This window comes from Gavialis gangeticus, unplaced genomic scaffold, assembly GCF_001723915.1.
Source record: "Gavialis gangeticus isolate Ggan-Ray unplaced genomic scaffold, GavGan_comp1, whole genome shotgun sequence".
Classification (NCBI taxonomy): domain Eukaryota; kingdom Metazoa; phylum Chordata; order Crocodylia; family Gavialidae; genus Gavialis; species Gavialis gangeticus.
The window spans coordinates 33804049-33819834 of NW_017729031.1; the positions used below are offsets into that span (position 1 = coordinate 33804049).

At 46.5% G+C, this 15786-nt stretch overlaps 1 protein-coding gene across 9 annotated transcripts in view; it reads left to right on the forward strand.

Annotated features, from left to right (window-relative positions):
- The window catches only part of CLASP1 (cytoplasmic linker associated protein 1), a 349913-nt gene that overhangs the window by 298992 nt on the left and 35135 nt on the right, over positions 1-15786 (forward strand). For all 9 annotated transcript variants that reach the window (XM_019522593.1, XM_019522595.1, XM_019522594.1 and 6 more), the window contains 2 exons: positions 11164-11307; positions 13109-13215. In XM_019522593.1, coding sequence (XP_019378138.1) covers positions 11164-11307; positions 13109-13215 — 251 coding nt within the window. The remainder of the gene's footprint in view (positions 1-11163; positions 11308-13108; positions 13216-15786) is intronic.

Genomic DNA, 15786 nt, shown 5'->3' on the forward strand with positions numbered 1-15786 from the left:
CAGTGTGGGGCTGGGGTTTCCATGGAAACTAGCCCCAGCAGTGCTGGCTGGGCAGGTTGCTGCTCCGGGGCTGGGGCTGGGATCTTGCAGCGGTGGCAGCATGGTCCAGAGCTGGGACAGAGCCACAGTCTGGGGCGCGCAGGCTGCAGATCGCGGTTCTGCCCCCGGCTCCAGACCACATGGCTATCGCCACAAGACCCCAGCCCCTGGACAGCTCCCCACCCTGCCAGTGCTGCTGGGGCCAGTCTCCGTGGTAACCCTGTCCCTGCGCTGTCCCAGTGCGGCCGCAGCAACGTCGGCAGGGGCTGCTGGGAAAGGAAGTCCGCTGCAGGCCAGATCAGACATTGCCAGCCCCTGCCTTATAATGGCAGTCATATGACAACGACTTCTGCTTATCATGGAAAATTCCTGGTTTCCGCAACTGCGGTGCATGCACACTACCGGTCTGCACTGGGACACAACTGCCAACCCCAAGGGTAGATATCACCTCAGCTAGGATGTGCTCCAGGACAGGGGCTGTCTCCTGCCAGATCCCATGGAGTACCTGGCATGATGCGGCCCTGATCCAGATTAGCAACAGCTAATGGGTGCTACTGTCTTACAGGTAATTAATATTGATAATAATTGGAGGAGCCTGTTCTTAAGAGGGATTAAGCTGACAATCAATAAAGAAAATGAGCATCTTTCTGTTATTGTCGTTGTTATTTGTAGTGTAGTAGCATAGGCTTATTTTGTGGGCGCAGGAGAAACCTGCGTTACCTTCTGTTAGATGCCGCTTACTGCATGGTATGTACCCCAGAAAGCTTTTCCAGCCGTCAGGTATCAGGTGCACCGTACCTAACGCAGTCATTTAGCATTGTGAGGCCATTGCTAGTCTTTGTAATGGTTTGTTAAGTCCGTGTGATGATCATGTTTTACCTATCGTACATCTTATTTTGGGTAAATACCATGTTTTACAATCGGTGGAACTGCCCATATTGCTTAGCCTCGGCAAACGCCCTGCTGCTTCCAGAGCCAATTTGTATTTGGGCGCAGTCGCACAGTCTCCCTCTTGCCTTAATTGGCTGTGATCTTAGCAAGCAGCATTTTCCAAAGGGTCACAATTCCACCCCAGGGTGAAATGGGATTAAACTTCTATTCAATAAACATCGAAAAGCTATTGATGGTGGCAGTAAATTGTTCATAGTCTAAACTACCCTCCGGTTTTATCTTTAAGGTACGGTGAATCGCTAAGATATCCCCAGTGCAGGGGTAAATAGTTTTCCTTGTTTCAACAGAAACAAGACTGTTAACACTAAAGAGTATTTGGTCTGCTGTGTTACGAGCTGGACTTGACTTCCTGGAAGAAGGTCACAGAAAGGGGTGAAAGGCAATTTGGTCTGTGCCGAGCAAAACCAAGGAGTATATAAACAATTTGCGCTGTGTTGTGTAGAGTAAGTGCATAGACTCATAGGCTGGAAGGGACCCCGAAAGATCATCGGGTCCAGCCCCCTGCATGAGCAGGAAAGGCATCTAGGGTCAGACCCCAGCCAGGTGACCGTCCAGTCTTCTCTTGAAGGCCTCTAGGGTAGATGTTGCACCGCCTCTGGGGGGAGCTTGTTCCATAGCCTGCACACCCTAGTTGTAAAGAAGTTATTCCTAATGTTCAGCCTGAAACTCTCTCCCAGGAGTTTGTGGCTGTTGTTTCTAGTTTTCCCCCAGGGCGCCCTGGTGAACAGTTGTTCACTGAGCCCCTGATGTACACCTCTGATATAGCAGTAAGCCGCAGTCAGGTCCCCTCTCAGCCTCCTTTTCTTTAGGCTGAAGAGTCCGAGATCCCTCAGCCTTCCCTCGTATGGCTTGCCACGCAAGTCCCTGATCATATGGGTGGTCCTTCTCTGGACCATCTCGAGCTTTAGCACGTCCATGTTGAAGCACGAGGCCCAGAACTGGATGCAATACTCCAGTTGCGGCCGCACCAATGTTGAGTAAAGCAGAAGAATCACTTCTCTGGATTCACTGCAGATGCATTGATTGATCCATGCCAGAGTTTTATTGGCCCTAACGCAGGGATGGGCAATTGTTTTGGGCAGAGGGCCACTTACTGAGTTTTGGCAAGCCATCGAGGGCCGCATGACAGGAAGCTCAGGGCAGATTAATATTAATTTTCTAAATTTTTTAGGGGCCCCACGGGCCAGATAAAATGGCCTGGTGGTCCGCATCCGGCCCCCAGGCTGCATTTTGCCCACCCCTGCCCTAGCGGCTACTGTGTTGCATTACCGGCTCGTGTTCATACTGGGGTCTGTTGTTATCCCAGATCCCTTTCATTTGTAGTGCTGGTCACGTTAGCGATGCCCAGCCTGTGGGTGTGCTGTGGGGGGATCTTCCTTCCTACATGCAGCACTTTGCATTTCTCTACGTTGAGCCTCATCTGGTTCTGTTCTGCCCAACGTGCCAGCCTGGCTAGGTCTGCTTGTATCTTCAGCCCATCTGCAGGTGTGTCCGTGCAACCCCTTATCTTGGTGTCGTCCACAAACTTGGCCAATGGGCTTTTCACCCCCTCATCCAGGTCACTGATGAAGATGTTGAACAGCACTGGGCCAAGTACCAACCCCTGGGAGCACAGGGAGCACAGGTCACATTTTGGCTTCAGATGAAATGGAGGTGTACGTGAGCATCTGCGGGCATGGTTTGGTTTCACGGGTGTGTTACTTTCTGCATTACTAAGGAACATGGCCAAGGATGTTTCTGTTCAGAGATGGTGTGACCTAGTAGGTGGACTTGGGCCCTGTTTCTGTGTTTGCTACTAGCCAGCTGGATGACCTTGGGTGAGTCAATTAACCTCTTTCTGCCTTGGTTTTTTCAACTGTAGAATGACATTAATAATGTTGACTTTTCTAAGTGCCCCGAGATTACTGCTGGCAAGTACTACGTGAGAGCCAGCTGCTGCTATGATTATTGGCATTGCCACCACCTGACAAGAAAAGTAGCAGAGTGACTGCAGTTATCAGGGCATTAAGTCCCCCACAATATTTCATGTGCATTAGCATGAAATTACTGATATTTCCCGATTTACCAGGATTTACTTTGCCTGAGATGAGGCTGGAGTTGCTCTGCCATGCAGCCTTATCTCAGGCAAAGCTCCTATTGAATTTAGACTGCAAGACTGAGCCCTGTGTAGCCCGTGGGGGGAGTTTATTTTGCTGTAAGGTCCTGGGCTTGGTACAACTCCATCAGTTTGCAAGAATTTTGACCCTAGATTTCTAAAACAACAATTCTGCTACCTGGTAAATGTTAAGGAAGCATATTTTTGAGGGGCAGAGACATTTATACCAGGCTGTGAGGTTGTCCTGTGAAGGACAATGGTTAGGTATGCAAGAACAGATTGCTTTTTCCATTTAAAATGTGTTTGTGTGTAATTTGAGAAAGAACAATGCCTTCCAATGGGAAAGGGCAAGCACTAGTAGTGTCCCCATCTCCTCTGCAACATGTTGGAGGATACACTCAGAGAAAATTTGGGTTGGAAGGGACCTCAGGAGGTCACCTAGTCCAGCCCCCTGCAAATCATCCTGGTGCAGGATGTTCCCAGTACTTCTGGTTTTGTGCTTGTAGTCATGCGGGAAAGTTTTTTAAGTGGTGGTTGTGGGGAGTCCTTGGGTAAGCAGTTTCCCTGTAAATGCAAAAGGTCCCATCCTGCCCTGTGTTCCTGTGCCCTTCTGCTTTGCTACTAGTCCAAATTCACTGGTAGAACAAGTCCGCTGATTTGAATCGGCGAGACTAATAGCACCTTCCGTGGGTCCCTTGGGTTTAGCTCTCTGACTTTACAGGGAAGAAGAAAACCCAGCACAGAAGCAGATGATCCTCCAGCCCTTTGTGCTGATGAGACACCAGTTGAGGGAGTTTATTCATCAAACCACATTGCATGACACTCCTCTGTCACACTGCAGTATTGTGCCTTTGGCTAATGTGTCATCTGGCATGTTCTTGCAACCTCATTGACACCCAGGTAAAATCCAGATGATCCAAGTGGAGGCCACAGAAGAATGAGACTCGGCTGAGATGATGGAGCCATTGCAAAAAGAATGGAAAAGCCCAGGCTAAGTTGTATTGCTTTGACTTGCACCACAATGAACTTCTGTTACAGGTGTTTCACGAAAGATCTTCCCTAAGTTTACATCTGATCGAGTGAGCTCAGGCTCAGGAAAGCGTATGCATCTCTGATTTAGTTGGCCTATGATGTATATCTCTACCTCTCTTCCGCCTAAGTTTACATTAATTCTTAACTGCGTGGCAGCACTGGTGTTGAGTTTTTTTGTTTTTTTGTTTTTTTAACCCACTGATCAGTGCAAGTTAAAACACATTTGGAGCTAAAATACCTTCTGTGAAAGATGAAATCCAGAAACACACTAAAGATTCACTTAATGAACAAGAACTCTCATCTGACACGAGCCCAATTTTATGAAATGCAGCACGTGAAGTTGAGAACAATGAAATGCTGTCATAAAGCAAGAGAACCATTTCTAAGGTGTACCAAGAAAAAATAGCACTAATTCAAAAGGAAAATACCAGACCAGCAGGTATCTGAAAATGTTAAAAAATATTGATTATAATCCAGGTGGAGATGTTTTCACAAATGCAGGTATGGCTTCCCTAGAAAAAAATGGAGGGTGTCTGTACCTTGAAAAAAAGTTTGGTTAAAATAGCGTTGCATATTCTGTGCAAGGAGAACACATTGCATGCTACACCATGTAGCAGACAGGAGAGCAAACCCTGCTAAGAAATGAAAACAGGCTCCTTTGTAGCAGTGTCACCACCCGAGGGGCTGTGCAATCACTCGTGGCACATCCATAAGTCTCCACTAAAGCACGGCATGCATCTAGTGCCAGGATGACTCGAGTGCTGCTCTGACGTCATTGAAAGCTCTGCCAAAATAGAAGCTCCGAGGACTTGCAGTGCATTGAAATGGCTGAGCATCCAACTGAGCTGTGGTTAGCGACAGTCTTGGCTTTTTGGGGAAAATGTTTTCCTTCAACTCAACAAGGCAGGGCCTTCCTTGCCTGCAAGAGCTGAGGTTTCTCCCTATCACCGCTGCAAGAGTGAACCTGAGCGCGAAGGATCTTGTAGATTCAAGAAATCAAGAAGCTGATCTACCACCACTCTCGGAGCTCAAATAGGATTTCCGAAGGGTGACGCCTTGTCTGTGCCAAATGATGCTGCGCACTGCTCTTCCAGCATTAACAGCCAGGCGTTCAGATCCAGGTGCTGATATTGTACCTGCACGATTTGGGTGGTTCCTTCAGGTGTTCAAGTGCTTGTCTTTTATGTGTACAAATGTAAGTTATAAGCAGATGTGCACTTTCCGCAGGAAGAGGAGCAACTCCTAAGTGCCCATTCTGACTTCATCTCTCTGGGACTGTGAAGTCCCTTTGTAGTTGCCAGAAATAATTTGAGTCGTATTGCTGCTACAAAAGGCATTTGGGAAGATGCTCAGATACAGGCCTGATATTGCAAAGGGCTGAGTGCCCTCAGCTCGCACGGACTGCAGTGCCTTGCAAGGGCAGGAGCTTAGAGCTGATCTTCTCAGAGGTTTAATTCAGCCCGATTTGAGTACTGGCCTGTACCCTGTGTGTGCAAAAAGCTCATGAGAGTGACTGAGCTTTGATCTGGTGATCCTATAGCCACTTAGCACGTGTGTCCTTGGCAAAGAGCAAGCCAGTGTTGAGTCGAGCCATGGGTTCCCATCTGAGCAGCATGGGGACTTGAACAGTGCTGTCATTGTACAGCTAAGGGACCAGTATTTGTAAGGATATTAAGGTGGAACCAATATGAAGAGAAATCATTTTCAGCTACTTAAACATTATCCCCAGGAATGGAAAAAAAAAACCAATATCCAAACTGGCCTTTGGGTTTTCCTGTTTTATGTGGCTTAATGCTATTAGAGGATAACGATCTCACTGTCCTGAGTCTTGTTTCCAAAATAGCAGCCACCGGTTTCTGTTTGTTTTGAATTTGGTATCGGAGAGCAATGCAAGCCCAAATATTTTTAGTGTACGCTTTGTACGAAAAATTGGTTTTCTCACGTGAGCGGCACTGGGCGTGAATATTGCAAGGCTTGTTGGACAGCTTGGTGTCTAATGGATTTGTCTAGTATTGGGGGTCTTTGGGGTTGAACAGAGTTTTATAAAATAAGCTGGTTTTGTTCCTTCAAGTGAGGAGGTAAGCAAAATGAAGAATTTTTTTTAAAAATGCAGTTGAGAGCTACCGTAAAGATGGCCCTTTAAGACGGGGAAGCAGTTGCTGTATGTCACAAGTGCGTACATCATGCTTGTAAGTGCACATGTAGTTTATAGTATAATGTGCATAGTACGTATATAAAAAATACACATACTGTTAAATGTGGAGCTGCAATTCATGCCATAAGTGGTACGTTCAGATGATGCTGAAATTACTATACACATTCAGCTGCTTTACCTGCACACTGCCTAAGTTCGTGCAGTATTTATTCTGGCATTTAAAATAGCGTTCTGGGCAAGTGTCTATTAAAAACCAGTGGACTGCTGAAATGTTTCCTCCTTTTCCCTTTTAAACTTGAAAATTCCCTTCAAAACTGCACCCATCGGCACCCCCCGCCCCCACCAGGTATCGTTTATTATGCGGTAGCTATTCCCACAGCCATATCCACGCTGCAAGAGACTGGGACTAGCGGAGAGGAGGCAAGGCTGAGAGCCAGGGATTCTCGGGCTCTTCCCTAATGCCCCTATAGCTCGCTATCATGTCTGCTGTCTGCAAGAGGGGGATAATCATGCATAAAAATAGTGGTAAGAGGAATGAATCGGTTAACATCCAAATATATCTGTGAAGAGGAAAGCATGGCACAAGTGCAAAGCATTGTTAGAACAGAAAAAAATGAGAAAAGTTTAAAGAGCCCTGCAGATGTAGAGGTCCATAGTCAAATTCAGCTTAAGCCATCGAGCTTGTGGCCTGCACGATCTCCCCCTTCCGTTAATTCAAAGGTCATTGTTGTTTTTTTATTTATTCCACATTAAGAAAATAGCTTGTATTGAAGGTGCCTTGTTCAAGAACCTGGAATTTATGTTGCCTTTAAATGCTGTTAGTTGAAAATCTTGTGCTTGCTTTAACTAAATCCTATTACCTTTCCTATTTGTTGAACCCAGACCATGCATAGTTGGGTAGGTGAGGATTTGCCAGCTAGATCAACTACAGCCACCTCAGGGCCCGGTGAAGGAAACTTGGAAGAGAAATGTAAACAGGTAGACGAAAAGCTGTGTACACTAATCACAAAATACACTTTCTGTTTGCAATTTAGATTTCTAATGCAGTCTAGCTGTGTAAAGAGGCACTTGCTGCGTGCCTCCAAAAGTGATCCTTTCTTTGCGTGTGTGTGAGTGTGTCTATAAAATAATGGTTTGTTTTTTGTGTGCCTTTCTGTTAACCCTTTTGTCTAAATTATGCAGCCGGAAGAGGTCTGTCTCAATGTTGGCTCTGTCTGGGCTGACTGTGGGGTTACTTAAAGAAGCCCTACAGTCCTGCCTGCAGCTAGGATTACTTCTTTAAGAAGTAACCCCTTAACAAAGCTGCAGGCAGGCCTAAAGGACCAATATGTGTGCTCTGGGTCAGACTGCCTGCCACCGTCCAAGTCTCTCAATAAGCTCATGGCGCTGACTCCACTTCCTTCCTAAAATCCGGTGATTCTCCCATTTTTGGTCCCGACATCGCCTGTAACTTGAACGCTGCCAAACATTGCTTCAAAGGACATCCTGTCTGTTTTGGCCAAATTGCTGGAATTTAGCAAACCTGGCTCGCCCACTACTGGTCACCCGGTTAAAAACAAGGTGTGGGTGTATTCATGCCCATGCAGTGCGCGATGCTGATGGACAACAGAGCCTTTGTAGGAGGCGTTCCTCAGCTCAGCAGTGGGACGAGTATGAGCACACTGGGGGCAGCCCAAAGCTCAGGGAAGCGGGAATTGCAGCGGTGCATTTCCAGGGGATGGGTAGAGGTAACACGTCCCTTTTAAATGATCGAGTCCTGAGAGTGAGCCGTGTTCTTCACTGCCACAACCAGCCCCTGACTCTGCTGGGATTGCTCCTGCTTCACCCAGCAAGGGATTTAGCCGGTAAGAGGAGACGATCCATAACATCTAGATTCTCCCTGTTTGCAGTGTCAGGTGTAGAGCTGAAAGGAGACTCCTTCCAAGTCTGTATCCTCAACATGACAGGCACTGCCCATGCAGTGCTCAAGCCGCCTTTTGTCTGTATGCTTATGCAGTCATTTAATGATAATATGGATTTGGTGACCTGGGCCAAGACTTTCAAAAGTGAGATGTGATCTTGGGGTGTCCCAGGATAGCCACCTAAACCTGGGGTGTCCCAGGCTGACCACGCTGGAAAGTGTCCCAGGATGGCCACCTAAAACTCGAGGTGCTCCAAAATACCTAATCACCTCTGAAATTGGCCTTTATGGTTAGACCAGTTAAAAATAAAGGCACATCCACCTATTCTAATCAGTGATTTTTCCCTAGCTTATATCTGGTGGATGGAAAACCTTAAGGCGTTGCTCTTGCTGCCTCTTTGCATCCGAGAGCAAACTGTACCCACAGCACGGTAGGAAAAGATTCATGCAGTGTGGCCCGTTAGCGCTGTGGACGATTGCACTTTCAGAGTGAATAACACTAACTTTGGGCCCATGTCGTCTCACTGCTGCCGAAACCTGTGGAAGCTCTTGCCAGCTCTGCTGGAACAAGGGTGCTATCTTTGTCCTTTGAATCTTTGGTAGAAAATCCTTGGCTTTTATTTTCAGGAAATTGGTTTATTTTGCAATGTTCGTCTGCAGTAAGTAAAGCAACAAACAGTGCATTCCTTTTGGATGAGATGGAAAGAAGATGCTTACAAGCTGGGTCCTGTAGCCCTGGATGGTCAGACTGCAGTTGATTTCAGCAGGTGCCTGGCCTAAGCTAGAACTGCAGGATGAGGCATATACAAGTCCAGTTCAGGTCGTTTTAAGGTCTTTGGGATCCTTTCTGGTTGAATCTCTTAGAATTTTTGCACCGCACTGAAGTTGAGATCTGCTTGTCAAGTTGCAGTAGTGACCCGCATGCGCGTTTTCTAATCACGAAATGAAGCATCACAATGTGGAGTGTGCATGGTTTCCTGGCTGGGAATGGATTTTGGCATGCTCGCTGTTCTTTGTTCAACACGCTGACCCTTGTGTTGCAGGATCTTTCACGTGCGGTAATATTTTCAGTTCAGAAAATGGGGTGTTGATAGCAGCTGAAGTCTGTATCTGAGGACAGGCAGAGATGCATGGACTCTTTTGCAGACCCTGTAGCTCAGCTGGCTACGGAGATGTCTTCAAGTCAGAAGATTTAAGAAAATATTCAAAGAAAATAATACTCCTTTTCCCTCCTTCCATGCTGTGGGAGACTTAGACTTACCTACAAGCTATTAATGTCAGAAGGAGCTTTTGCAGGAGGTAGCATTGCCTGTTGTTTAAGCTTGAATGCCAGAAAGCTGCTCTTCAGTGGCTCTTCCAGACACCTCTTTTGCAGTGTCGGGCAAATCCCTTCAGCTCTTCCTGTCTCAATTTCTTCATCTGTTATATGAAAATGAGACTACTAACATGATGAGGCTTTGACAACCACAGAGGGAAAGCGTTGTTTAAATGCAAAGTTAGTACTGGGGCCTGAGCTCAGGAAGGGAGGGGAGAGAGCAGGTTGAATAACAACTGCACACTGAAACAGTAGAGGATTTTGATTCCCTCGAATGAAGAAAGGGTCTCTGTGTGTCCGAGTCCATTCTCTGCTGATAGATGCCACTTCAGAAGAGGCGGTGGGTATGCTCAATTATGGCAAGGTTTTAAAATACATAATTTGCTAAAAATACCGTCCTGTGCTTTGACTCAGCTGGGCCAAGGAGCACCCAGTGGCTGTCGCAGGAATGCGACATGTCTTTGTTTGGGTTTTAGCTGCGTTCAAAGTTATCCGTCATTTTTAGGAAGTCAGAGGAATTTCCAGAAGGGCTTTAACCCAAATGGGTGCCGTGGCAGAGGCTGCCCATAGTTTCCTTGCTCAGAGCGCACTCAATCTGCCTTCTCCTTTTGCAAGCCCAGGCTACAGATACATATTCTGGAGGTTGGCAGGGTGGAAAGCTGCACGCTGGCTGGAGGACACGCTACTGCAGAGCTCATTGTGGAGGTCCTCCCGTGCTAAAGCTTCGTGTTTTGCTTTGACTGCAGTAAAGCAGGAGTTGCCACGTCTTTTCATGCTTCCCTAAAACAAGCAAAGGAGGGGAAGAAACAACGGGAGTGTTTCATGCACACATGCTGCTAGTGCAAGCCTGGTAAGGGGTGTGTGGCTGAGATTTGCTTTTGCAGTTGTGTGCACACTGCCTTGTGTTGAACGCATTCCCATTAAAAGAATCATTAAATAACAGCACACAGGGCCGTGCATATCCACATGGACTCGAGCATCTTGTTCAGGAAATGAATCAGCTTAGGCACCAGGGGTGAACTCCTGACCACAGTGGTTCCAGGATTTGAAATTCCCACTGAATTTAGTGGGAAAGCAGATTCCTCTTTGCACAGTGGCACCTTTTCTGAAGGGGCTTTGGCTGCTGCTCTCTGAGCCCTTGGGATGAGGAGTCGGGTTAAGAAGGAAAGGAAAAGGCAGGGTCTTGCTACCTGATGTATCAGGTTTGTGGGTCCCTCGGGTGAGTGGAGAGAGGATTTTCCTTCTGCATTTAAAGAAAAAAGCCACTGGGATAAGAATCAACAGTCCCAAAACCTTAAGAGTTCATCTGACCTGAAGGAAGTCTCTGCTTTGTTGTGGATTTCTTTGGCTCTTTATAGCCGCTCTGCGGTGCTCGAGGGGGTCTAACCTGCAGGACAGGAGGGGTTTTAAGGTTGTTACACCTGAGTTGGAGGCAGAACCATAAGCCCAAAGTAAGTCGTGTAAATGTAGTGTCAACATCACGATGCCAGGGGTAGTTTCAGGAGTGCTCCTTTGCGGTACGTGACAGAGGTGTCTCTAGCAGTCCTCTGGAGCGGGTCTGTTGAGATGCAACGCGTGTCTCATTTCCTGTAAGGTTCCTTTCCAACAGACCGTAGCTCTCATCGCTCTCGGGAAAGAACTGCCGGATCCTTTAACTTTTTCTTTCCTCTTTCCAGGCAGCACAAATAGTCCTGATCTCCCTCTTTGAACTGAACACTCCTGAGTTTACCATGTTACTTGGTGCCTTGCCGAAAACATTCCAGGACGGTGCTACCAAGCTCCTGCACAACCACCTCAAGAACTCCAGCAACACCAACGTGGTGAGTGGCACCCGCCGCTGACGGGCACAGATAAGTGGTTTCTGACCTCCAAACCTAGCACAGCAGCAGCACTTCTAGCAGTATATTTGTGGTGTCTTCTGTTTTAGGAGCAGCCCTTGGGTCCTTTGGGGTTTGATGTAGCGTAGCCTATACAGAGACCACGCGGGACTTTCGTGCCCAAGTGACTTTGGAGTCTCTAAGGGCATTTTTACACGTGTAACCACCACGGTGGCCCGGCTCTGCGATGGTTGTGGTTGTATAAGTGGCAAAATATGCCCAGCTTGGGCGGTTGTATAAGTGGCAAAACGCGCGTCGGTGCTGAGACAATGCCAGCAGTGCACTTTTGAACCAAGACGCACAGAAGGTGCTTTACTTCAAAAGCGCACCGCTGCCGTTTTCTGTGCGCTGCCACGCATTTTGCCATTTATACAACTGCACGTGTTGCAGCACAGTTCGCAGCAGCTCTCATGCGGAGCAGACTTGATTAACCAATGACCGTTCATGGGCATTTCCTGAAATTCAAGAACAACTCGATTTAAGCAAGTGGTGGATCTCTGGCATGTTGCGGGACAAAAGAAGTATGTGTATAAATGCCCTAAAAGTCAAAGATTTCAGTCATTTGTGCTCCTCAGTCAGTTGGTACTTTTCAGAAGCCTGGGTATTTGGCTAATGGGAACAACAATCTCCCTTTGCCCAACGCTGCCATTGAACAGAGAGAAATAGCTCGTACGTGGTTCAGCCAGGGACTTGTAGGGTGTTGGATTTGATCTAGAAGGTCTTTTCAACTCTAACTAGCAATGCTGCATTTTGGTTTTTATGAAGACTTTAAAGGTAATAATGCTATTGAATGAACAAATTAATAGGGATTTTTTTTTAGTTCATCTGTAAATTACTTTTTCTCCCTTCAGCATGTATCAGGATAGTCTTTGCTACAGTCTCCTGACTGTAACAACCCACTTATATAGAGAAATCCTGTATAAATCAGGTAGGGTCAAGCCTTGCAGCCTTGTACAGTCATTGAGTTCAATGGACAGTTTGCCTGAGCAACAACTGCAGGATTAGGCCCATAGGGAGAAGGGCTGGATTGTTGTGTAGTCATTCACACCTGTGCGTAGGGGCGAGGGGAGTGACGCAGTGACCAGGTGGACCAGGAGCCTTTGTACCCCTTTGGCAGTGTTGTAAAATGCTGGCACAAGGCCATAGAGGACCAGGCTCTAACCAACTAATTGTAAAGAAAATCAGAAGAACATCTGAGACGATGCACATCCCAACAGCAAAGTGGAAGTACTTTGAAGTCACCAGAATAAGGCTCTGGGATGCCAAGAATTATGTTAGAGAAGTTGAGCAACACTAATAACAGGAGGACAGATGTGCAATAGGCATTTAAACGTGGGACTTCTGTGGCTGGTAGGAAGACACATAGGCTAAGCTGATGTTATGAGCTCTCCTTAACCAGCTGTTTCCATACTGTGCGGGCCAGATTTTTCAAAGCTTGCCCAAAACACATTCACGGGCAGATCCTGAAATTCAGAAACAGCAAGCCCTTCTTGAGTGGACACCTGTTAATGAGAATGGGCCAAATCTTGCTGCTGTTGGCACTTCCATTTTGACGTCAGTTGTTGTGTGTCTGGTGCCTTAGAAGAGAAACCAGAATCCAAACTGAACTGGTTGCATCCTATATTTCTGCCCCCTGCAACCTCTGGGTTGTCCCACGTACATGAAGGCAGAAGTCTGACCCATTTTGTCTTCTGTCTTATAGTGTAATACTTGCCTAATCCTTCTTTTTCTGCTTCTCTACCAGGGCTCTCCCAGCAATACTATCGGTCGGACCCCTTCTCGCCACTCCAGCAGCAGAACCAGCCCCTTGACCTCCCCTACTAACTGCTCCCACGGAGGACTGTCTCCAAGGTAATGCAGCAGTTTAGTTTCAAGCACTTGCAGACTCTTAAAGGGTTTCAACATGAAAGTTCATCTCTCTAGACCGCATCTCTCCAACTAATATGGTAAAGCCAAGGGTGTGCAGTAGACTTGTTCCATTCAGCAGGGGTTGACGAATGCACAGCCAAAAACAAGATAATTCATGGTTAGTGTTGCACTTCTATACACAGGATCATGGGACTAGAGCATACATTTTTTGTGTACTTTATTAAAATACTATGTTTGCCTTCATAACCGGTCCCTGCACAGAATCAGTCACTTGAGTTGTAATCTCAAATCTAATAGCTTAGAGGAAGTGTCACATTGTAATGTTTGCATTTGAGTCCTGGGTGAATTTTAAACATGATGAAAGAATATGGGTGTGTATAGATTATGCACTGGGTGCTGTGTGGCTTTCCAGGGTGGACTGGAAAGACCTGCGTTTGATCCCAGGTGAGGGCGGTAGGTGTTTGCTCATTGTTTCCACTTTCAGTGTGGCCCCAAGGCCCACCCACCTCCTATCCAGTGGGTACAAGGTAAAAGGTGGCTGGAGCATGGTGCTGACCACATCGCTTCCCTCTTGTGCTGAGGCCTCTGTGGGCCTCAATGACCTTTTAAGTGGGACACCTTTAGCTTCCCAGATTAAGCCTCTTAGCTTGAGCCCTCTCTATTAGGATGGTACTTGCAGGTTCAACAACAGACCTGACTATGAAGCCCAATGACTGTGCTGCCTGCAAGGCTGCAACTTCACTGAGAGACTTCCTGGAGCTCTAGTATTGTGGAGGATGGTGTTGGGCGGGTGGGGAGAAGGCATGCGGGGAAGGTGTCCTGACAGTGCTAAGCCACAAATGGGCTCCAGTTCTGTTGGTAGGCTTTGCATATGGGGACTTGGAAACAAGTGCACTAGGGGAAAAGTATGAAGTCATTATGCATTGGAGCCAAAACCTAGTGCTGACTAGTGCTTCTCATTAAACTATCTCATTGAAGCACTGTTCACAGTGAGTCTGATCTGATGGCATATGTCAAGGTGGTTGCTGCCAGAACACAGGAGGAAATTAGAGCAGAGGGAGCAATAGGTTGCAACTGAATGGTGAACAGTAATTTTCCGTTTTTTTCCTCTTTGTCAGTCTCGGTTAGGCTGGGCCCATTTTTCATGCAGCTTTTTCTCAGTAGATCCATCACAAAAAGCCTTAGACTGTCAGGTCCCCTAGTGACAGGTGTAAAAGTTGCTAGCCTTCCTGACGTAGGGTGGTTTTGTCACCCTGAGCCAAGCAAGATCTTCCCAGAGGATGCAGCGTATGTAAACACGCACCATCGCATCATTATATCTGCCCTGCTGCAGAGCCAGCACAACTAGAATTGCCAATATGGAGTAAACATTGGAAGACTTTTTTTTTTAAAAGGGATTTTTGCTAATGAAAATGTTAGGTTTTGAGCTCAGACCAGTAATGCCATTGGTAGTGCTTCCTCCTCTTCTCACCCGGAGGTTATTGGTGCTGTTGACTTCTGGTCATGGGAAATCACAGGTTGAGATCTCTGTTTTTATGCAGTTAGACGTACAGGTCTATTGTCAGTACTTGCACATGATGCCAAATTTAATTCATGCCCTTTTATCATGTTTTTGTCTTGGTAAACCAGCCAATATTTGCCACTTCATTCATTGCTGTTTAGTTTCTTCCTTGCATTTGTTAGTGCTTGCTTTGTTACCTCTTAATTTCAGATCTCCCAGCACGATTACATAAAAATGGTACTTAACTATTTCCCAGCCTCTGAAAAGTCTGTTTCCCAGTGTTTTGAGATCAGGGTCTAGAAAGCTTTTTCTTTGCTATGCTCTCAAGATGCAGCTAGCACAGAGGTACGTTCCTGGAAGAACTTTTATTGGTCATGAACAAGGCATTAGCAAACGCATTCCTTCCCTGTCGTTGTGCGGCTTTCTAGGGACCTATTCCTTCGAAACAATAATTCTTTCAGATTTCCATCTAGTTCTTGGAAACAAGGAGAACAAGAACTTTGATCCTTTTAAAAATAATATGCTTCATTTCCTCTTTGTAGTAGGGCCCACAGGTAATTTTGTTTAGCTAGGGAAAAGATGCCTTCAGTTGAGGAGGAGGAGAAGAAAACCACCTTCAAGGCAGTTTCTGTAGAACAAGAGGGAATTTTATATGAAGGTTGAAAAGTGTATTTACTGCTTGCTTTCAAAAAAAAGTGCCTTTGGAAAAAATGTTAATAGATGCTGAACAGTGAGGCACATTATAACACCACATATGTGATTGGCAGGGTTACCCTTGCATCGGCATTTCCATCACAGACTCTACTTCAGGGCTTTGTAACTTTGCTTTGCTGTGCGATTTGGCGCTTGCTTTCAAATTTGAGACTAACCAAGGTTTAAGCCATGTTCACAGTGCAGTGTCCACAGACCCAAGGCTCTCCTCTGACTACCCATGCCCATGATTTGAAAGGGTTTGTCTTTAAGCTTACGTGCCTAACAGACCAGCAGTCTGTCAAATGCACCGTGCCATTGCTTTCCCTGCTGCCCCATGTGCAAGTTATGTGCTTCTGTGT